Source organism: Numida meleagris, chromosome 3 (genome assembly GCF_002078875.1).
Source record: "Numida meleagris isolate 19003 breed g44 Domestic line chromosome 3, NumMel1.0, whole genome shotgun sequence".
NCBI lineage: Eukaryota > Metazoa > Chordata > Aves > Galliformes > Numididae > Numida > Numida meleagris.
Window position 1 is genome coordinate 32,289,376 of NC_034411.1, and position 22,851 is coordinate 32,312,226.

Below are 22,851 nucleotides of genomic sequence, written 5' to 3' on the forward strand. Positions count from 1 at the left end.
ACAGCAAGATGCAAATACACATATTGAAGAAGGATGTAACTTGATGGCATTGCATAACATCTCTGGGTATTCAGGGAACACCCAGAATTCCTTTAAGAAACATAATAAGCGTGCATGATGGGAACACAGCGTTCCTCTGCGGGGCTCCATATGTCCAGGCCACCTGGGAGCATCACGAGCTGAAAGATCAGAGAACAAAGCGCAAAGACAGAGAGGCTACTTCCACGGATCCCATTGAGGTACTCCTGAGTCTGGAGTGGGAGGGACGGACTTGGTACTGCACTGTGAACAGCTTTTCTGCAGACTAATTTCCTTCCTAATAACTCCTCTTTGCAGAATTGCCAAAAAGCCGCTTGCTTAGCAAACACATCTGGTTCACTAAAGAGCTTTTGAGTTGGGAAGAGGTGATGTATCAGCATAGGGCATTAATCAGAAGTAGACACTGATGCAATGATACATGGAGACCCTTCTGCGTGCGTATGTATGTATATATACACACACACACAAATATATACATATGTGTATATACAGATATATATTGTTGTAGGATCAACAATAGTAAGTACATCTTAGTCTGGCCACTAGGTGACAATGTTCCTTAATGGAGTCTCATTTCCAACATCAGTGTGCACCTCAAGTTGGGAACTGATTCAAACTTCTTGCTGAGTCTTGGTATCATAAACAGGCGTAGAAAGGCAGGGGAGGACCGACTGCTTTGGGAACACAGTTTGCAAGGCAACCATGATAGCTGTGCTGTTCGCATGTGTCAGCTCTACCTCCTCTAATGTAAGATGGTTTTCAAGACAGTAGGTAGGGTTCCGTCACTATTAAGGCATAGCACTGAAATGGCAGACAAAAAAATTCACTTCCTTCATAAACAGTACTATTTTGTCAATACGATATAATGGATAGGAAGGCTGTCCTCGAAATTCCCCCTAGCCTGGAGAGCATGGGAGCTTTCAGTTCAAGTATCTTGAGGAAGAGACTGAGCAAAAAGTGATGTAAAACAACAGTACAGCTATGACAGATGTCAGAGATAAGGTAGTTGCAATCACTTCTGAAACTATGTTCAGACACTGATGGTTTAAAGATGCAATGCTGGGCAATGCACTCTGGATGAGAGCAGGAGTTTCCTCGGCTGTTCTGCCAACCAGGTGGCCTCTCAGTAACACGGAGGATGGAAGAGACTCAGCTGAGAGAACCCACTCTGTCTTCTACAGGATACCAGCAATAATCTCTCACAAGAGGATATGGAAAAAAAAAAAAGAAAGAAATTGAAACACCAAAACTCAGCCTCAGAATCCTCAGGCAATTATGGTGAGAAAGGACAGGTTCCAGTGGAGATCTCTAAGCGGCTGAGAGATATATAACAGATAGGATGAAACTGAACACTTCACCCAATCCAAAGTTGAGAGTGGAGCCACTGCGATTCCTCTGTAGGATGTAATGTGGTCTGATACGGGCTCATCAATGAGGGATGATGAATGATCTTCAATGATGGCAATTCTGAAGTGGCAGATATGTCAACACGCTCCACAAAGGGGTTGGTGCTGTTTCCCATGACTTGCAAGGGAGGAACAGCAAGGCTGCCAAGCAAGTGGTGGAAGTCAGGAACCAAAACCCTATCAGCAACCCTTTATCAACTTGCTGTTCACCAGCTAGTGCAAGAAGTGCACCCAGAAAGCTGACAACAAGAATGACTGAGGACACTGAAAACTTCTCTGCTGAAAGAAAAAGAAAACAGTGACGTGTTTACCTGGGGGAACAGCTAAGGGAGAATGCAGCATTTCTACAAAAATTCCTGCCAAATCACCCAAGCCTGACCATGCAGTCATACCCTCTTTTCCTTCTAATGTGCACAAGAAGGGCTGTGAACAACACTGTCCATATTAGAGTTAAGTCTGGTATAAGGGAACAGATAGCTCTGATCTGGTCATCCACATTTTCGGTAGATGACAGCACCAATGCTCAGCTGAGACAGGTTTCTGTCCTTAAGCTTTTTCTTACTTGACATGCATAGCTATGCGGCCTTTACTTGTAAAATATTATGACAGAATTAAAAAAGAAAAAAACAAAAGAGGAAAAAAGGAAAAAAAGAAAGAGGGTTACACGTCACCCATCTGCAGTTTAAAATATACAAATCCTTAAGAGGTAGGAGTCAAGAAAACAATAACAAAAGGCTTAGTGTCACAGGACAAACTGTGCTTTTCCCTTAGCCTGACCTGTAGGAAGGGAACTGGATTGAGCATCCAGGTATGGAGCAGACTTGAATGAAGTTGACACTGATCCAACAACATGTACACAAGCATAAATGTCTGTCTGGAGGGGTTTGCTGTAGTAAAACAGTGGGAAAATGTACAGAGTTTGCAAAGCTGTCATTAACTACTGCAACCGTGAAGTGACCCTGCTCTGCTTTTAATCATCACCACTAATTACACATACCTAATATCCTATCCAGGGCACACTGACAATTTTGGCAGGAAGAAGAGTCATCATGTTTTAAACTTGACAAGGCATGGAGAGATTATTTGTTCAATAAATGTGATCATTTTGTGGATGAACGCTTTGTGAATAGCTGGTTTTCTTTCCCACCTTCTCAGATTTAGCTGTCAAATAACGTCCCAAAATAACACTCATTCTGTCACCTGTCAAACAGTGTACTGTCACCATTCAGAAATATGTGCCATTTAAAGGCAAGTTTGGGCCTTGTGGTCTGTTCCAGTTTTCAGATCAGGTTGATAATGCCCTCAGCATGCCTGCATGATAGGAGTACTCACAGAAAGTCAGAATTTGCTCTCTATAAAATATTGTCATATTCACTTGACATTTCTTGTTATGTCGATCATTCATTCCAACAGCCCCACTTAATTATGAAACTAGGGAAAATAAGCACAGAACAAATAGCATATAAACGTAGAAAAGAACAATTAATTTTAGAATTCTAATTAATGATTAAGGGGAAAAAAAAAGCTTTTGTTATTTCTCCTCCAAGTATGGGAAAGAATGACAAAAGGTATGACAGAAAGATCCGGAGCAGTCAAGAACCAATACCATAACACTTACGGAGGCTGACTGGGTTATGACATCAGGACTGCAGCCTGACAGAAGTACATAGAGGATGAAGTTGGTTACAAAGAACTATGGGCTTTAAGAAGTAATCTAGATGAAGTTCAGACTATTTACAAAATTTGAAATACTTTGGAATTAATCTGTTGTTTTTTATAACTCATATATTTGTCCTTTTTTAAAACCAGGTAATGCCTTGACAAGCATATTGGCACTATGATATAAAAAGCATAAATTATAACGAAATGTAAAAACATATGTAGGTGTTTTTGTTTTTTTTTTTAAAAACATAGCTGCCAACAGTGGAATTGTGGCTTCTGTCTCCCTTTTAAAAAAAGGAAATAAAACACGTATCCGAACATTTCTTGAAAGACTAGGAAGAGACAATACACTGAATTCCAACATCATAAGCTAGGACAGGATTTACAGTACGTATTAGCATTACTGCCAAAAGTTATTTATTTGTGTGCATTTCAAATGTCAAATCCTGAAAAACAAACTTTTAACAGGATTACAAAGGAAATTCCTCCCCAGTATTTTTCTGCTATGGGTTATTTTCTCTGCCCCTCTTCAAAGAAAGATTTTCCTTGGCAGCAATGCTAAAGAGTCCTTTGGAAGACACTGTGGTGGCTCTTACAGCACACCCAATTGGAAACTTCTAAGCTTCTCTTTACTGACCTTGAGATCTTATTTACAGAGTCTTTAATTACAGAGTTATTTATATTTCATACAGAGTTATTACAGGTCCTTAAGCCAAATTCTGTAGGGAAGATAATGAGTTGGTTATAAAATGACTATTTGATAATAAGGGTTTCTGAACAGTAGCTTATGCCCTACGAATATTTTTCCAAACAAATGGTGGAGAAGTACTAGCTATCTTCAATAAAAATTCTATGTTATCAAATAGGATTTTTTTTTTACTGAAATAGGTGAGGAGTAGAAAAATACTGAAAATGGATCTGAGCATACGTGATACGTGCATGGAAGTTAATAATGCGTTTCCTCCATGATCAGCCTCAGAACAAGGTTTGTGTTCACGAGAGGTTTGGCACAGCCAGAAGGAGCTCTAGCAGCCATGATATTGCTGGTGAAAGCTGACAAGAACTATCAGCAATAGAGGATGACTGGATAGCATACAAAAGTAACCAGGGGACTTTGAAGACTGAAGTAATAAGGAGTTAATGAAATTTAACTGAACAGTGTAAAAGTTCAGGCACTTAGGTACTTAAAATGTATTTGCTGGAAGATGTGAGGACAGTGTCAGGAAGCAGCAGAGGCAAACACCTCTGTTTGTCCATTGATGGAAGAAGTGTGCACTATCAGCGTGATGCACAGCCAGCACCAGTAGGGACTAGCGGAGCTAGAGGTGTTAATAGTAATGAATGGCGATGGTGAGACCTGGTTTGGGCCCTGGTGTGTGAACAAAGAATGAGTCCAGATTGGAACAGCAAAAAGCTCCTAGGGCGATGGGCTAGGATGATAGAGGAAACACTATAATGATAGGAGATAAAGAGAACCATCATTTACTTACTGATGAACAGGAATGCAAGTTTGACCATGAGATTACCTATATAGGAATATAGAGTGGCTGTAGACGATACCTGCAGGCAACAAACATTTCATTTGAAAGGAGGGACAAAAAGGATAAAGTTGGTGTGATCATAGCAAATGATTTAAGAAAAGGCTCCTATGCAACAGAGAAACCAAGTCAGGAGCAAACTGCCATTTGGAAGAGCAACAGCAACAAGAACAGAAAGCCCCTAGCCAATTATATGAGGAAGCATGATAGCTTTGTAAATGAGATTATATGTTGTCACAGCAGGGGAATGGCCTTGCTGACCTGCCAGGTTCTTTCTAGTCTTAAATTCAGCTGATTAATTCATTAACTGATGGTGCAACCGTTTGTGAGGGGGTGCACACATCTGAACAGATTGGGGATAAAACTGGGACAACTCTGCTTTACCTTACAGACACTGTTAATTAAGCTAGAAATCATATTTTTTTTTAAGGACCTCTATTTTATTCTAGACACAGCATCCCTCCACCTCTACTTCCTACAAATAAAAAACCAAAGTCTCATATAAACCATATTAAAATACTTAACATTTTACATTGTAACATCCACAGATCTTTTTCAAGCATTAGCTCTGGGCTAATAAGCTTCTTGCAATGTGTGATAAGCTTAGAAAAAGAAAAAAATCTGCTTAGGTCAGTCATTCAAAAAGAGAAACATTTTTGAATGTGCTGTTTAGAACAAGTGGTGTAATAAAAAGTTACTATTTTTGTATTTTCCTGTGAGGTTGTATAATTGGAAATTCTGATTACCTACCAAACCTGCATTCTTTGATATTTCCTAAGGTTTGCTTATATCCCGCATTGACTCTGCCCCAAGTAGAAAACATTTAAACAAAACAAAAAGCAAAGTTGTGCTGTGATCGAAGTGAGTTCATATTGGGTTCCATTTTCAAATCCTTACTATACCCCTATAATGCCATCATGCAGGAGAACCAAAATGGTACTGAAACTGCTAAGAAGGGGTAATGCTCTACAGTCCTTAGATCTCCCAGGGATCCTGTTTGAGGGAGTTAATTATTACAAATTAATACGCCAAACATTTAAAGTAAAAGCAGTACAAATATTATAAAAATTCAAGACCTGTAGAACTGTATTTTCTGCCTCTGCAGGAAGTACTTGTAGGTTGCCAACTGACTGGCACCAGTCAAAATTCTGGAAATCAAAGGACATTAATTCAGTGCTTCTGAGACATGAGAAGACAGAGAAGTACTACATACATCTGAGAAGGTACTTTTTCTTAATTTAAATCTTCCTACATGTTAAATTCAGCAAACAATTGTTAAAAGTTTACAAGCTTGGTTTCTTTATTCTCAAAAATTTTGCATTGATTATTAATCTTTTAGCAAAATAAGACTGTACCTCTTTGATCTTGTACTAGCTGAAGAAAAAAGCTGCACTTTATAATATCCTGTTCTGTTACAGACAAAAACCAAATGAATCACTTCAAGCTTTACACCAAACTCTACTAGGAGTGTAATTTCATAAGCAAAGCCAAGACAGAGTACGTACCTAAGGCCAGTAGGTAGAAACCTATAATGGTCTCTCCTTGTTCTGTGACAGCAGCTTCCCTGCTCAGAAAACTGATGTTGTTGTTCCTCCAGGGCGCCTGTGGAGACAACTGGAGAGACATTTTCAGCAAAGCTTATGACCAGAACTTGCCTTTTCCCCAGTATGTCCCAAACACCAGGAAACATAAAATAAATCCAGCCTTTTCTTCTGTTCCTGCTCGGACTATTCAGGGAAGTTCTTCGATGAGACTAATAACCTAAAGAAGGAAATGGCAAGGGACAGGAGCTTTGTAGCCTTCCAACCTGTTCTTATTCACTAATCCTGTCTCTTAGTACAAGCTGTGAGCCTGTGACCAGTGAAGACAGCAGATTTCCTCGCATCCTTATAATTCCTACTTACAGAAATCCTGAATGAAGAGTGTGTCTGACAAAAAGACAACCACATAACCTACAGGTTTACAGACACACCAACAAGTGCAGTGCGTACTGATATATCAGTGAAATGCCATTACTTTTGTCTTTTTGTCTTCACTGAAGCCCCTTAGAATTTTAGTTCAAATGACATTTGGAGGAAAAATATCTCCCAGAGTTTTTAATAAAAGAAAAAAATCATAGCCTGAGAATGTAATTTCAGTACAGCAGAAGAAATCAACTCTGAAGTTACTTTACCAGCTGCATAGTTACTAGTTTCAAATAAAGGGAAAACAGTTTACAACCTCTACCTTAAGAACAACGACTCTTTTTATACCATTATGAACCTTATACTATACATTCCAAGTACAGCTGGATTTTCCCTCACTGTTGAAAAATGAGATCTTGTCCTCTTGACGCATTATATGTGCTTTAAGTAAATCAGCTCAGAGTATGCTTAGACTTTAATCACAGAATGGTTTGGGTTGGAAGGGAACTCAAAGCCCACACAGCCCCAACCCCTGCTGTGGGCAAGGCTGCCTCCCACCAGCTCAGGCTGCCCACGGCCCCGTCCAACCCGGCCTCCGGGTACGGGGCACCCACAGCTTCTCTGGGCAGCCTGTTCCACTACACGTTTTTCATTATAATCCCTATCAAATTAAAAAAATAGACCATCTCCAACAAGACAGAATTTAGCCTTGCAAAGAATTATCTTGTGACTATAGGTTATGCCTATGGACTTGATGTAGTAAGAAAACACATTCAATATCAGTAAAAGATGATTTTCCAAAAATCAGATCATGTGTTTGTACACTGCTTCCATGAAAACAGACTTGTTGAAATTATTTATTCAGGGTTTCATATAACAGTCACCTTAATGTCCTATAAACATTGGATCAGGCCAGTAGTGCTTAAAACTCATCAATAGATAAATGGGAATGACTGTGCTAGTTGCACTCTGCTTGGAACACCTACTTCTAAGAAAGCAGACTTGAATCTTTTTCATTCCTGAGGTTCCACTGGTGGCAACCACCTTAGACCGCATAGCTGAAAAACACATCCAGGATCTTTAAGCTGAAGAGTGATCATAATGCAACACATGCTGGACCATATATGTTTCAAAACATACCCATTCAGTCTTAGAATGTTCCTTTCCTGTGTGTGACATCTTGCCATGATAACTTTGCACTTGATGCATTCCCTAAGTTTTTATGTCCAAGCCACATTCCGGCTCCCATACTAGGTTACTTGGCAAATTCAGTTAAGAATGTGATTACATCCTATAAATAATGTTTTGCAGATAACATGTTTCTGCCATGAACTTAATGAAGTTTAACTGGCTCAGTGCTGCAATTTCATGCAGAGTTTATGGACATTACAAACAAGCTGCTGATTTCCTCCTTCTCATTTTACTCTCCACTTGGGACTATTTCTATACATTTTTCTTAATGCTTTACACCTTGCTTTGGTCCAAAACTCCATCTTTGGTCTGAAACTCCACGTTACATCTGAATTTACTGTATGAAATGCATCTTACATACATGGTATACCTTTTATATATTTTCTCTGCTATGCCTAATGGCAGGCTTATATTGCTGCCAGGTTTGCATTTGACTGTTCATGCTGAGCTTCTCATATCCCTGAATCCTCCACAGACATCCTGTGCTCCCTTTTCCCATCACTCCATGTCTGCACTCCCCTCTGCTGCCTCCTGTACCACCACTGGCAACACTGCCATGCCAGGCCCATGTTCTCCTACGCTGCAACACTGCAACTTAAGCATTTCATTTGGCATTCTACGCAGAAGAGTCACTTGCTACCTGTACAAAAGTTATGGTTATATCACAATCGCAAAAGCAAGTAAAACAAATGAGGAAATAGTCATCCAATCATAAAAACAAAACTAAAAAAAAGCAACTAAACCTTCTGTCACAGCTAAGCCAGCTAAAAGCCAGTTCTGGGTAGGTCAAGGTGAACAAGCAGTGGTGATAACTGTACTCATGAGGCTACTGGTTACAGGCAGCAGTATGATAGAGCTGCATTGGCTTCAGTGAAGTTTTATTCATTCATATCATCAAGCATCCATTACCAGAACAAAGCAAACCTTCATGTATGCCTCTTCCATAGTGTGAAACTACGCACAGGTTTTTTTTGACCATGGTGAGGAAGATGCGAGTTTCCTTTTTAACAGTGCTTTTTCTTCTCTCGTTCAGCTCCAACATCCAAACTATGAAAGAAACACAGACTTTTATCTTAATGTGTTCAGGTGACATAATGTTCAGGTAGCAAAAATGAGAGCAGACCCCAAGACACCGTACTTTCATTCGTTGTCTGCCATTATGTCAGAGAAAAGGATTCTCTCTTCATTCCTTCTGTTGACTTTGTGCTTGCTTGGCACAAGACCCCCAGAAGTTACAACCTAGTAAGAATCACACCCCACAACTTCCCGCTCAAACCTCAGAAATGCTGTGTTCCTAAAACTTCCATTCAAATTGATGAGCTTTCTGAGTACTTAGCCACAATTAGAATTTAATCCTGGATTAAAAGAATACCATGCAGGAAGAGGAAATCACTGAAAATTTAAATAACTTCAACCTAATTTATGCTTCCTTCAGCCGATATCACATAATTGTTACAGATGCCAGTTGCTATTATAAACTATATATCATAGACTACTGTGAAGTCTTTAATACTGTATTTGAGTAGATTTGGGAGCAGATAATAGAAACCTGTTATAACAATAATCAGCCTGGGAGACTAGCAGGGAAGCCCTAGACAAGGTAGTTTCTTATGCTCTTACCTTTTCTGAACTTCCTGTAATAGAGCTTATTTATTTCTCTGTATTCAGAAACCTGAAATAACACGTCCTCTCAGGATGCTGAAAAGTAAATGTGCTTTTTCTTCTGGCGTCTAGTTCATGTGCCTGCCCCCACCATGAACCAACTGGTCTAATGCAGATTTCCAGGATAGCAAGAGTGTCACTCCCTCCAAGGAGACTAAAAGTTGGAAAGCATCTTGCAGATGATCTCATCTGAAAACAGCTATAAGTGGTCAGAAAATCACCTGTAAGCCATATAACAAGATGTAAGTCAGAAGTATAAAGTTGCTAATGAAGAATCAGACACTTTCACCTAATTGCTCTATGCTGTTCCTTACCATTGTATATTAACCATTTGCTTTTCTCTTATGCCAGGTTTCACCTCTTACAGAAAGTTCAGTGACTGCTGATATTTTAATGTCTAAACTCCCAAGAAAGAGGAAAACCATAAACTCCTTCCTATCACATGAATTAGTTTACTTCAGGATAGCACTTTTCCAGGCTTGCAGGCTGCTCCTTCTCCTTTCCAGCTGGCACAGCTGCCCTCATTAAAAGTGGTTAAAAGTTGCCCTTCATGGTGATTCAGGTGGGTAAATGCTGATTAAATTAGTTTTGAATAAACTGAGACTAAGTGCATCTGTCTCTCTGGCCACAGTAATGAGCACTGTCCAGAACCTCAAATTACTGCTGCTAATTACAAACATGATTTCAGCCACCACACCTGTGTGCTGTTTTGCAGGACCTGCTTTTTGCCTGGCAGGATAACTGCGTGTTGTGTAGGGAGGCAAGACCACAAACTGTTATCTCAAAGATAAAAACCAGAAAAGCGCAGCCACGTCTCTGATTGCAGACAGTGGGCAGCATTCAATTAGCAGGGCTTCAAGAAAACAAGTAGAGGACACCCATAGCTTTGTGCTTCAGATCATAAGGCAGCCTTTAACTTCTGCAAGCTACCACAGGTAGGCTATTTCCATCTTTGGCTGCTGAAAGTGTGCTACAAGGAACAACAGCCATGGTTCTCCTGAGAGTGCAATCAGTAAAACACCAGTGGGCAGAGATGCCACTGCAAGCAAAATATGAAGGACTAACTTCCCAGCTGACAGCATCACACTGCCACTGACTGCGAGGAATCCTCCTGTGAGGCTGGGTGTTCACCAAGTGCTGGTGGTTACTCTGGGAGACAAAAAGCCCAATACCTGTCCTGTCTACCACTACAGAAATTAAGATATGAACAATTACCAATTCATGTACGACTGAATAATTGAAGCAAAGCAGGACTGCCAACAGACCCTACAGTTTTTCACCATGGGAAAGGGGGAACCTAGGCAGAATGCAGCTGGAGTCATTCTAGCAGGAGGAAGGTGAACTTTGGAGAAATCACCATGGTGGCAACTCTGATCACAATGGTCTTTCATAATTCCATTCTTCTTTCTCTAGACATTGCAGCTCATAAAGCATGAGAATAGAAGATAATTTCTGTAAGTATGACTAACATATTTTAACATTTGCACAGGAGGTTTAACAAAATGCCACAGCCAAGTATGCATTTTTTTTCTTAAAATAGTTTTTTTAATTCATATGAAGACATTAAACTGAAAAAATACTTTTTTTATCACAGAATCATGGAATGGCTTAGGTTGGAGGGGACCTTAAAGATCGTCCAACTCCAACCCCTGCCATGGACAGTGCTGCCCCACCACCAGCTCAGGCTGCCCAGGGCCCCATCCAACCTGGCCCTGAAGGGCCACAATGAGGTCTCCCCCAAGCCTTCTCTTCTCCAAGCTGAACAAGCTCAACTCCCTCAACCTTTCTTCATAGGAGAGATGTTTCAGACCTCTGAGCACCTTTGTGGCCCTCCTCTCAATCTACTTCAAGAGCTCCACATCCCTCCTGTACAGGGGGCCCCAGGCATGGAGATAATACTCCAGATGGGGTCTCAGAAGGGCAGAGAAGAGGGGGACAATCACACCACCCCTCTTGATGCATTCCAGGATACTCTTGGCCTTCCGAGCTGCAAGTGCACACATGAGAGTATCACTGGGAATTTGTAATAACTCCTGTCATAACTCATTAAAATCTGATAAAAATTAAGATATTATTTATCAATTCCAAAGGTCAGCATTAAAAATAAGTCATTTTTTCCCCCAGCTTTGTAGAAGAAGCTTTCTCAGCATTTAATAGTGATAAACAAGTGTTACTAACATGTTTTCTTAACTTCTTTATTCTTTCATTAACAATACATACAGGGAGGGCTCTAACTGTACCTGGCTGTGCCCTTCCTCATAATGCTGGTATCAGTGGAAGACAGATGCCATCATCTCAGTGGTCTTCCAGGTGTCATTGCTGTACACAGAACAGCTGGAGATGCTGCCTTTCTCATGGTAAATGCTGATGCAAGGCATATCTAAAGAGAAAAACATTTGTCTTTTTTTTTTTTTTTTTAACTTTCAAGAATTTTACATTTCTGTGTTGATCTACTTAACCAAATGATACTTGCACAGCAACTCCAAAAGAATGACTATGATGCTACCTGAGAATTTCTCATAGTGCTTTTCGAGGATTTTGTGTAAGATAAGTAATACGTTTCAGCAGCTTCTGCTGAAGAACTACAGAATCACTTGAGCTGGAAGGGAACCTAAAGGCCATCTGGTCCAACTTCCCTGTGATGAACAGGGACACCTACAGCTACATCAGGTACTCAGAGCCCTGTCCAGCCTGACCTTGAGAGTCTCCAGGGACCAGGCATCCACCACTTCTCTGGGCAACCTGTGCCAGTGCCTCACTCCCCTTGTTGTAAAAAAAAACTTCTTCCTTATATCCAATCTAAATCTCCCTTCCTTTTGTTTGAAATGATGTCCCCTCGTCCTAACATGGCAGACCCTGCAAAAAGCCTGTCCCTTCGTTCTTGTAGCTCCCCTTTAGATATTGAAAGGGGTTACAAACAGTTCTTCCATGTGATGTCCTGTCTGAGTGAAGTTAGCATTACTAGAAGGATAAGACAAGCCCTGCAGAAAATATTCTCTCATCTTACCCTGGGAAGTTTTAGAACACCGATGCTGTTTGCAGTGCTGCTTGGGCACTGTAGGGAAAAAAATGGAAGCAACTGGCTTCTCAGAGAAGAAACAGGAGTAAACAGCTCCAACAGGAATTTCAGAGTGGCTTGCCTGAAAAACACAGCCTCTCTGGTCTTGCAAATGAACAGCAAAGTTCTTCAGTACTTCAAAAGAAGCAGTATCGGCTTTTCAGGGCTGTTTGCTTGGCGTGTAAGCAAACGAGCTGCTTATTTGGGCAAGAGCACGCGCTGCCAAGCGGGGTCAGAGGAGGTGAGGAGTTACTGACATCAGAGCTACACGGCTGACACGCAGCTGAGGAGTCAGGCGCTGCACCGCACTGCCACTCCCATTCATAATCCTGGAGAGGTCAGCTGGGGCTGCGTCTGCTGAGGGGAAAACAGAGACCATCACTGTTCTTAGACACACAGAAATGAGCTTTCAAAATGCTGTCAGCCAGTCCTCAGGTCACTTCACTGGTGCAAACTGGAAAAATAAAGCCTAAGATTTGAACAGCACTTTTCACCATTAGGGTGTCAAGGTGTTCCACAAAGGGTGTTTTGTTTGCCCAGGCAAATCCAACAGACCCTTGCCAAGCTCATGGCCTGGTCACATCTCACTGAAGTGATCCGAGCCTCCTCTGCACCTGCGGTGAGCTTGAGAGATCCTTTCTCATACCAGGTCTGAGATCAAACGCGTTGGCTCCATCGTAATGTTTTCCAACATATTCTGTTATTTGAGAAAGAGAACTGTAAGGCTCAGGGCTGGTGAGGGTTTTCTCTAAATGCCTACCAAAAAGATGACCCTTTAACAGCCTGGCAGGAAAGAGGAATCCGTTATACTATCCATACCATGGCAGTGCTACTTCTTTTCTTCTCCCAAACACTAACTGAAAGCTTTCATTCCTTAAATACAAGGCATGCACCCCTCTCCATCTTATGTCCTGCCACCACACCTCCTCAAAGCCCACCTGAATTTGAGGGGCCAAGGTGATACTCAAGGCTATAAGAGCTGTCTCATGCTGGCAAAATCCTACCTATCTGTAGGATAGGACCGAGGAATTTATTTCATACTCAAATTTGCCTTCCCTCCCCATAAATACAATACAAAGATTTGCCTTTCATTCTTGCCACCCCACTACAGCTGCTCATGAGCATGTCCTGGGTTTTAGCTGGATGAGTTATAAAAAGAAAATGCACCAACACATGAAATCCTTAGAAGAGTTGGCCAAATGCTTTTCCTCAAAGCAGAATTCTTGATTTGAAAACACTGTTGAGAAAGCAACATTCACTTCCACTTAGAGCAAGACAGAGCCACACTGAAAGATGCTGAGGTTATTCCAAATGACAGAAACGTAAAAAAAAAAGAGAGAGCAATTTGTCATAGATGGAAGGTTGTTCCTTTCTCTGTTTCTTTCTCTCCCTACAGCAAAACAGTCATTCATGTCATTCATAACAGCAGCTGAGATGACTCTCTGTAGAAACACTGTATTTTTCACTCTATTTGGGATTTCCAGGAAGAAAAATAACTTCCAGCAGAAGACTGAGCATGTATGAATGCTAAGACCACAGCCACACTGTCAGTCAAGAATGAAGATCTTCTGGTGCTCTGAACAGCAGATGGGAGGCATCTTTCAGAGCTTTCATGACCCGATCCCCACAGTGCAGCTGGCTGCTCCGGAGTCTGCATGGGCACAGTGGGACTGAGGAGTGGAGAACTGTCATCAAACAAGTCTGATTCAGAGTTATTCCCCTCAGTCTATAGATCTGTAGGCATCCGTAGACACCTGAATTTCTGTCCCACACAAGACCATGCAGACCATGTCAGTGGTTCAGTTGTTCCCTCTCCTTCCGTAGCTCCAGAACAACAATTAATACATTGTTATATGGGCTGGTGGAGGAAGCCAGGGAAGTCTTCCTGTTGGAGAGCTGTTAACAGCTTTGAGAGCCTCGTGCCTTGCCTGGTGCTGGGCTCTGCCATACTGAGTTGTAGTGGCTGGTTATATGAGCAAAGTACTTGAAATTTGTAACACACTTCTTTGCTCATTGTGATGCTGAGGTTTTCCTTCATGTTACTCTCCTAGTGAATAACTGCATTTCAGATTAGCTCCCAGTGTCAACATATACTAGTCTTCAGTTTCTGAGTTTGAACTTGTTTCCCTTCTACTTTTTTTTATTGCTCTAAATTCATTTCTGCTTGCTGCCTTAGTGGTGATTTTATATTACTCTTGGCCCAGCTCTGTCCTCACCCTTCATGTTCCAATCAGAGCATCTTCCATGGGCTCATTCATTGTGCTGTGCTACCATTGCTAACTGCAGCTGAGCAGAATGCTGGGGAATATAAATTTATACACTCTGATGGACAAGGAACAGAGGGTCACTGGAGCTAGCTAACAGTACTGACACTAAGATATCAAAGGCAATGCTGTGGGAATCGTTGCTGCTAAAGGTTCAAGTCAGAAATCCATCTGGTTGCAAACTGCCTCTGACAGAGTTCACAGGCGATGTCCAGGGAACACAGTAACACCAAACCTCTGAACTTCGCAGTCAAACCTCTGTTCCATCTCACCTCGGAAATCCCAGCTGTTTTATCTGCTTGAGAATGCAGACATGTATGTATAATCTGTCTTTTGCAAGCTGGGTACAGAAAGTGTCTGGGGCATTGACACTAAGTAATAGAGCAAAAACACAGGCCAAGCCAATCAGATTACATCCCTGTCTATGTACTTCACTGTGCCGAGTGGAGCTGAGCTTCTTCTGAGGTTGAAATTGAAGGAAAATACTATCACTAATGTCCTGAAACAAAGGGAAGCTAAAAGCCTTATCAGTTCTGTACTTGTAAAAACAGAGTGAGAAACAGCAGTAGTGCTAAGAGCCCCCATTTCATCTCCTGACTAAGGCATCAGAACATTGGCAAGGTTTCTAGGATATGAAATGCCGGTCTGTGACTCCACTCTTCAAAACTAAAAATAGAAGAAATTCTCAGCCTCACAGAAAACCAGTATGTATTCCTCCATCTTGGCCAGTTGTGGATGTGGTAAAAGGCCCCATGTGTCAGCTACATATCCAGGTATGACACATAAGGAAGAGTAAGCTCCAGTTCACTTTCAACATCAATTCAAAGCTAGTTTTGTTTTCATCCAGGAAATGGCTTTGCAACCCTGCACAGAGGATGCCACTTTGGTTGGACGTTTCTGTTCCTCCTTGCTGACAGTGCGCAGCTCTCCTTGGTCCCCCAGCTTGGCACCCCAGCTCCTGCAGGAGGCTCTTCTGCCTCCCACAGCTGGTCTTAACCAGGGCTGGGCAGTCAGGTTCTCCACAAGGAGCTGCCCCGGGTCAGTTTCATAGATGTCCCAGATTGGTTCTTCCAGTGGGGGCAGAAGATTGAATTTAGCAGTGCATCATCACCATCGCTGTAGGGGTCTTGACCTTCATATGCACACCCCCCTTTCACACCAGCCACCATTCACATTTACTCACCCCTGTCTTTGTGCTCTGCTGGTAGCACTTCTGGTGCTCCCTAGGTACCTGGTTTGCCTCCCTTGCTTCAGAGGACACTTTGTGGTTCCCAGCTGTGGCTCGCTCATCCAAGTGGTACTGTATGTGCTGCTGAGCACTCTGTCCCACTGTGCTGGTTCCTGCCTTTCTGACCATTCGTGAAGGGATTTACAGGACAGACCTGCCAATTATTCCAAGCTAAAGAAAAAAAAAAGAGAGACTTACAAAGACACACCCACCAAAAGACAGAAGAGGCCAAGAACCTGTTCCTCCCAGTGCCGTTAGCTGGCAGCAGGAGAGAGGGATGGAACTCTGACCCTTTCACCAGTGGCTCTGCAAGCCACCCAAGTGCAGTGCCTGCAGCAGGGCTGTCCGGATAAGAACAGCTTGCACATGTGAATCTTGAAAGGCCTGAAGAGAGAGACTGCACTGCACAGGTGAGGCACGCAGCTGAGGTGGTGGAGATCCCAGCAGGAAATGTTGCCTGGGGCAGGGCAGAGAGCTTGTTAGTTAGATATCATCACATCTCTGCACTTTTTTTTTTTTTTAAATTCATTTTTAAAGTTGTATTTTCCAATAAAAAAGGCTGAACCTCCATAGAGTAGAACTTCCATGAAATAATTTTGTTTTACTGAAATCTATAACAAGTATAATAAGGCTGTAAATCCCCTTCAGCTTCCACATAGTCTTATTGAATGCAGTGCTTTTACCACTCTGTGCTGGGGCAGTTGCTTTGGTCACAGCTAGTTGGTTACATTGATGGCAGAACCAACAAGGGACCAGCATGAGCAACTTAAAAGAACTCTGGTTGTAAAAAATTAATTTCAAGCATTATTACAGATGAGGCGACAGCAAATTAGCTCTAAGAAAATTTAAAGACATTTTATAATAAGCTAATGACTGGCAGTTATAGACACTGAATTCCAGGAAAATTAAAGTGTATCACAGCAGGGCATCACATTGCAGTGACAGGATGATTTAGATGACCCTATGGCACTGGAAACTGAAGTCTAAAGGTAGTATGAAACAGGTACTCATTAAGAAGAGATTATGCAGCTCTCTCTCTCTATTTAACCCCTCCCAAAATGAACTCCCATACGGACAACTACACGATACTCAGAGTTCACCCCTGGGCAAGCTCTTGGAGCTAAGCAAGTTATTATATTGTAATAAATTTTGTAAAGCATGGCTTGCATTAATAATGGATAAAAACGTGCAAAGCCTCGCCTGTATTCGTCATATCATCGACCAAATGATCTAGCTTGAATAGTTTATCTTTCCCCTTGAAATGCAATCCCAGAACCGTGAGAAGATGCTTCAAACCTGGCCGATTGCTGCCATCCTGTGGCAGGTATTTGTATTTCAGTTCGATAGCAGAGGGAAAACACTGCTTTAGAGACGGTGGTTTTACAGAGATCTGGTATCAACTCATGCTTTTAAATGCCATAGAAAGAATGACAGTTATCTGTTAGTTGCAGTTTTCAAACCTTAGAAAGCCACGAGCCATCACCCAGAGGGATTGTGAAGTCTCATTCTCCACAGATATTCAAATCCCATCTGGGCACTTTCCTGTGCAATCTGCTACAGAGAACCTGCCTTAGCAGGGAGTTGGACTTGATGATCTCCAGAGGTTCCTTCTAACCCCTACAATTCTGTGATTACAGTGATTTTAGCAGAACTGACCCTCCCAGGCAGAAAATAAAGAACAGATAACGTGGAGCTCATGTCGCTTTTTTAAACTGAGAGGCACTGCAGCATTCAGTAGTCTAAATTCCAGAAAGGACGTTAACACTATGCTAATCCTATCCACATCAGACTGCCAACTCCAGAATAAATAGGAAATAAAATCAAATAATAATAAATAAAATCAGGCCCCTGTTACTGATGGAAAGCCAACAGACAGCTGAATCCAAACACAATGTGATAGGAAGGGATACCATTCAACAAGACTTGGACAACCTTGAGAAGTGAGCCCACATGAAATTAATGAGGTTCAACAAAGCCAGGTGCAAGGTGTTGCACCTGGGTTGGGACAGTCCTAGATGTGTACAGACAGAGAGAGCTCCTGGAGAGAAGCCCTGGTGAGAAGGACTTGGGAGTCCTGGTGGACAAAAAGGTGGACATGGGCCAGTAGGTGCTTGTGGCCCAGAATGCCAACAGTATCCTGGGCTGCATCAAGAGTGGTGGCCGGCAGGGTGATGGAGGTGATTGTTTCCCTCTACTCTGCCCTCGTGAGGTCCCATCTGGAGTACTGTGTCCAGGCCTGGGGCCCCTGGCATGAAGAGGACATGGAAATCTTGAAGCAGGTCCAGAGGAGGGCCATAAAGATGGTCAGAGGGCTGAAGCACCTCTCCTGTGAAGACAGGCTGAGGCAGCTGTGCTTGTTTAGTCTGGAGGAGAAGGCTCTAGGGAGACCTCACTGCAACCTTCTCCTTCTGATACTTAAAAGAAGCTTATGATCAGGAGAGAGACTAACTTTTTACATGGTCTGATAGCAATAGGACAAGAGGGAATGGTCTTAAACTAAAGGAGGGAAGATTTAGATTATATGTCAGGGGTAAGTTTTTCACTGAGAGGTTGGTGAGGTGCTGGAACAGGTTGCCCAGAGAGGCTGTGGATGCCCCATCCCTGGAGGCATTTAAAGCCAGGTTGGATGGGGCCCTGGGCAGCCTGATCTAGTGCTTGATCTAGCAGATGGCAACCCTGTCTGTGGAAGTGGGGCTGAAACTAGATGATCTTTGAGGTCCCTTCCAACACAAGTCATCCTGTGATTCTGTGATTCCAACTCTGGCATCAAAGGTAGGACTTGTACAGAAGTATCTCGAAGATAACAGGCTCTGTAGGAATCCAAGTGCCAATTCACAGCAGAGTAAATATCACCTGCTGCTAACTTCACCTGTGCTGCCCACAACCGCAGTGGAGGAGTCATTCAGCCAGATCATTAAACATATAGGAGAGGTGAACACTAGGAAGGTCAGTACAACCTCCATCATCTCTGAAGTGTGAAGTCTGTGCAAAAAAGATGAGAAGCCATTCTGTACACCATGCACAGCAGGACTGTGCCCACAGATATAAATGCAGCCCAGACTTATTTTCCTCTTAGCACATGATGACAGAGAAGCAAAAAAACACCTGAGACCCTCTATACCCTGCTGAGAACTAGATAACAGCCTCCACAAACAAACGAGCTTGCTCCAACACAGACAAATGGGAATTTCAGTCCCTCAGCACTCTCTGAATCACGCACAACCTCCTCTCTAACACAGATCTCTCTCAGCAGACCCTTCCCTTCTGTGCTCAGTATGTGACAGCTTGCAGCAGCCAGGCAGGCTGCACTTCTTCCCATCAGCCTCTCACCCACCTGCAGCTCTGCCAGTGCTTCTCTGTGTTAGCAGCCCACCCTGGCCTGCTTTGCTCTAAGCAGGAACAACCCCAACACATACTCTATCAGTCTCCACAGCTCTTGCTTATTCAGACACAATTTACCCAGCTCCCTTGTACATTTCCCTCTGAAGACATGAATCTTAGCTACTTACACTCTATGGGATATTTAAAAGGGAGAAGGGGCTTACAGCTTGAAAAGCCATCCAGGTAGGGAAAGGGGGAAAGAAAAGCCATTGGTCTGGAGTAGCAAGGGAAGATTAGTGAAACAGTGAACATGCACTACTGTGGGGCTTGGCCCTGCCCAGGGAACAGGAGCTGAAAAGAGGTACAAGGCCAAGACAAAAAAAGATGATTACCTTTTTATTGGTGCTGCCACTTCATCTGCTGAAACAGTAAGTCACTGCTGAGGGTAGCACTGAGGATCCAGTCTTACCTTTCTTTCATCCAGCCACAGTTGAACTCCACATGGTCGCAACTGAGCACTTTCATAGCAGCAGAGAACAACCATCTTCTGACGTGCTGTGATGTCCAGACTCACATCTGTGAGAAGGGGGCTGTTTTGCATTGCAGAGAATCAAGCTTTTACAAAAGAATGAGAGCCCATTCCAGCATGGTGTGTTCTTATCTGATGTTCTAGATACTGCTCTTACTATTGAACTACAGTTGTGAATTGTTTAGGAAGAATACTAATGGAAAGTGCATTGAAATCCATCCTGTGTTCTTGAAGCACATGGTTTTCAAATAGGTTTTTCAAACCTGAGCATTCCTTTGAAGAAAACAAACCCAAAAAACACCCAAATCTGTCCAGGTAGGCAAACTGTTCTGGGAGCCATTTCTAAGAGAATGCAGAACTGTCTGTGGGCAGCCAACAGAGCTTTTGATCAACACTTCAAAAGAAAATGTCACTATCAATAACTTTTTTTGGTGTCAATGTGTGCATGACGAAGAATGACCATTAACAGTTTGCTAACCCAGGCATGCAGGTTTAGGTAATGGGTCTTTTACAATTACACCGGACACTATAGGATTTTACTCATTTTTTTACCCCAAATTTTGACACTTACTGTTCTAAGCCAGTAAATTCTTACTTAACCTCAACTTCTTAAGCCAGTTCAGAGCAACGTAAAAACTTAACAGACATCAGAACAGCAATGACTGCAGAAACAGGAAAAACCCTGTCCATCCTTCATGGCTGAAATGCCCTATAGAAATCGTCATGGTAAGGGCCCTGTACTACTAAAGTTGTCAACACTGAAGAGTGCAGTGGTTCTGCAAGAGCCTCCTTCAACACCAAGTGCTGGTGCAGCAGGACTCTTGAGCTATTATGCGCAACAGGCAACTGCCGTGCTCCTTTGGGCTTCAATACCCAGAATTTTCACAGGGAAAAAAAAATCACTCACTGTGCCACACACAAAGTGAAGCCTCACTAGTACAAGACCTTTTACAGTCTCAGACACGCAAATTAGAGGAAGCAACTGTGCAGTTTTAGGACCTTCTAGTGACAGCGAGTCTTACATCAGTCTCGTGGAACTTCACACATCCATGGCAGCAACCAATGCACGTACAAGGAAGCAGCTCTGTACTCGATGGTTTTCATGCCATTGCTGGCAGACAATACCAACATCTGAAACAGAAAGCGGCAGTATCTGCATTTATTTATTCCTCAAATTTATCTCAAACAATTTTTTATTCCTCGGGTTATAAAGGAGTGAATGTAGGCAATGCTGTGGAGATGTTTTGTAATGATGACAGCTGTAAGGTGTTCTGAAGGAATTCCATAATAATCTGGGAATCTTCCAACCCCAGTTTCTGAAATAAACAGACAAGCAGCACAATGTATGTGGGGCTAACTTTGCACAACAAATTTATAATATATTACAACTGTAATATAAACGGAAGGAGAAACACTCCTGAGAGCAGTCAATGATTTGTCTATGGAAGAAAAAAAAAGAGCAAATATTTTAATAACAGTATCGTTCCACCCAAAAGATTTCCTGTACTGTTCCTGCTTGATCTGTGCGATGGACTATTTCTGAAGGCCAAAAAGGCAGTCACCAGGAAAATCTAGGGTTTTTTTTTTTTTTGACTTGGTTAGTGCTCTGAACATTATCAAGCCATACACTTGTGCATATATGACTAATAAAGAGAAATGTATATAGGATCATAACTTTCCCTATTTTTGAAAATACGTGGGCATTTCCCAGACGTTTTTCTTGTCAAGGAAACCTAAACATTTCATCTTCTTCGCAGAGCTTTTCACCCTATTGCGGTCAGCTATGGCATACTGTTTCCAAGAAACATGTGCATACAACACTAGAGAAAAATCAGAATTAATTTTTTATTCTATAAAGTTAACATAAACCCCAGACTGGTTTAAAAATTAACAATGAAATAACTATGAGCTCTGCTTGAATTAGCATTCAGAGCAAAGAGAGGATTGTATTCAACATCTGAAGAGATTAAAGGGGGGAGAAAAAAACAGTAACAAAATTCAATAATTAGTTCTTGCAGTTCATAAAGCTTCTTCACTAACTCTTGTTAGGGGTGCACAGTGATCAGGTAACAGGGAATCATCACTGATCAATACATAAAAACAAAAATAAGTTCTGAGTTAGATCCCGGTCAAAGGAATATGAGCAAAGTAACTCTCTACACTTCATTTCATCAGCAAAGACAGAGCACTGAAAACAAACAAACAAACATAAAAACCCACAAAACAGAACAAAGTAATTCCTTTTCATTCTTCAGTGATAAGAAACCGTCCACAAGGAAAGTATCATAGAACCACAGAATGGCCTGGGTTGAAAAGGACCTCAAAGATCATTGAGTTTCAAGCCCCCTGCTGAGTGCAGGGTCGCCGACCACTAGACCAGGCTGCCCAGAGCCACATCCAGCCTGGCCTGGAATGCCTCCAGGGACAGGGCATCCACAACCCCCCTGGGCAACCTGTTCCAGTGCATCACCACCCTCTGAGTGAAAAACTTCCTCCTAATATCTAACCTAAATCTCCACTGTCTCAGTTCAAAACCATTCCCCCTTGTTCTATCACTATCCACCCTCGTAAACAATCATTCCCCCTCCAGTTTATACGCTCCCTTCAAGTATTGGAAGGCCACAATGAGGTCTCCCCGGAGCCTTCTCTTCTCCAAGCTAAACAAGCCCAGTTCCCTTAACCTTTCCTCATAGGAGAGGTGCTCCAGCCCTCTGATCATCTTGGTGGCCCTCCTCTGAACTCGTTCTGAGAGTATCTAACAGTTCTCCATCACTAGATGCGTCCTATGTAACCTTACTAAAAGTCACTGCTATCTGCAGAAGACATCTTAAAAATAAATCGCGGTATCTTAGTATTTCAATAGGTAGATTTCCTTTATGACACTTTCTCATTTGGCTTAAAATAAACAACACTGTGCCCTCAAGACAGGCAGGAAACAAAATTCACCTGACGTGATTCAAGACCCACGTTATCCATTTTGTACTGAAATTTCATTTCTACTTGATGAGAGTTTTTATGGTTTCTGTAGTGACTTCATATCCAGTGGTAA

At 42.2% G+C, this 22,851-nt stretch overlaps 1 protein-coding gene across 7 annotated transcripts in view; it reads right to left on the reverse strand.

The window, feature by feature from the left end:
* LOC110396486 (opsin-5-like) overlaps positions 1 to 22,207 on the reverse strand; it is a 46,129-nt gene extending 23,922 nt beyond the window's left edge. The window contains exons 1-4 of one of the 7 annotated variants that reach the window (XM_021392128.1): positions 19,743 to 22,207; positions 12,410 to 16,123; positions 11,643 to 11,782; positions 6,151 to 9,623 (exon numbers count right to left, since the gene is read on the reverse strand). In XM_021392128.1, coding sequence (XP_021247803.1) covers positions 6,151 to 6,271 — 121 coding nt within the window. In that variant the 5' untranslated portion in view covers positions 6,272 to 9,623; positions 11,643 to 11,782; positions 12,410 to 16,123; positions 19,743 to 22,207. Of the gene's footprint in view, positions 1 to 5,721; positions 5,885 to 6,150; positions 9,624 to 11,642; positions 11,783 to 12,409; positions 18,543 to 19,742 lie in introns of those variants that run through there. The other 6 variants (XM_021392130.1, XM_021392127.1, XM_021392129.1 and 3 more) reach the window with 6 other exon arrangements.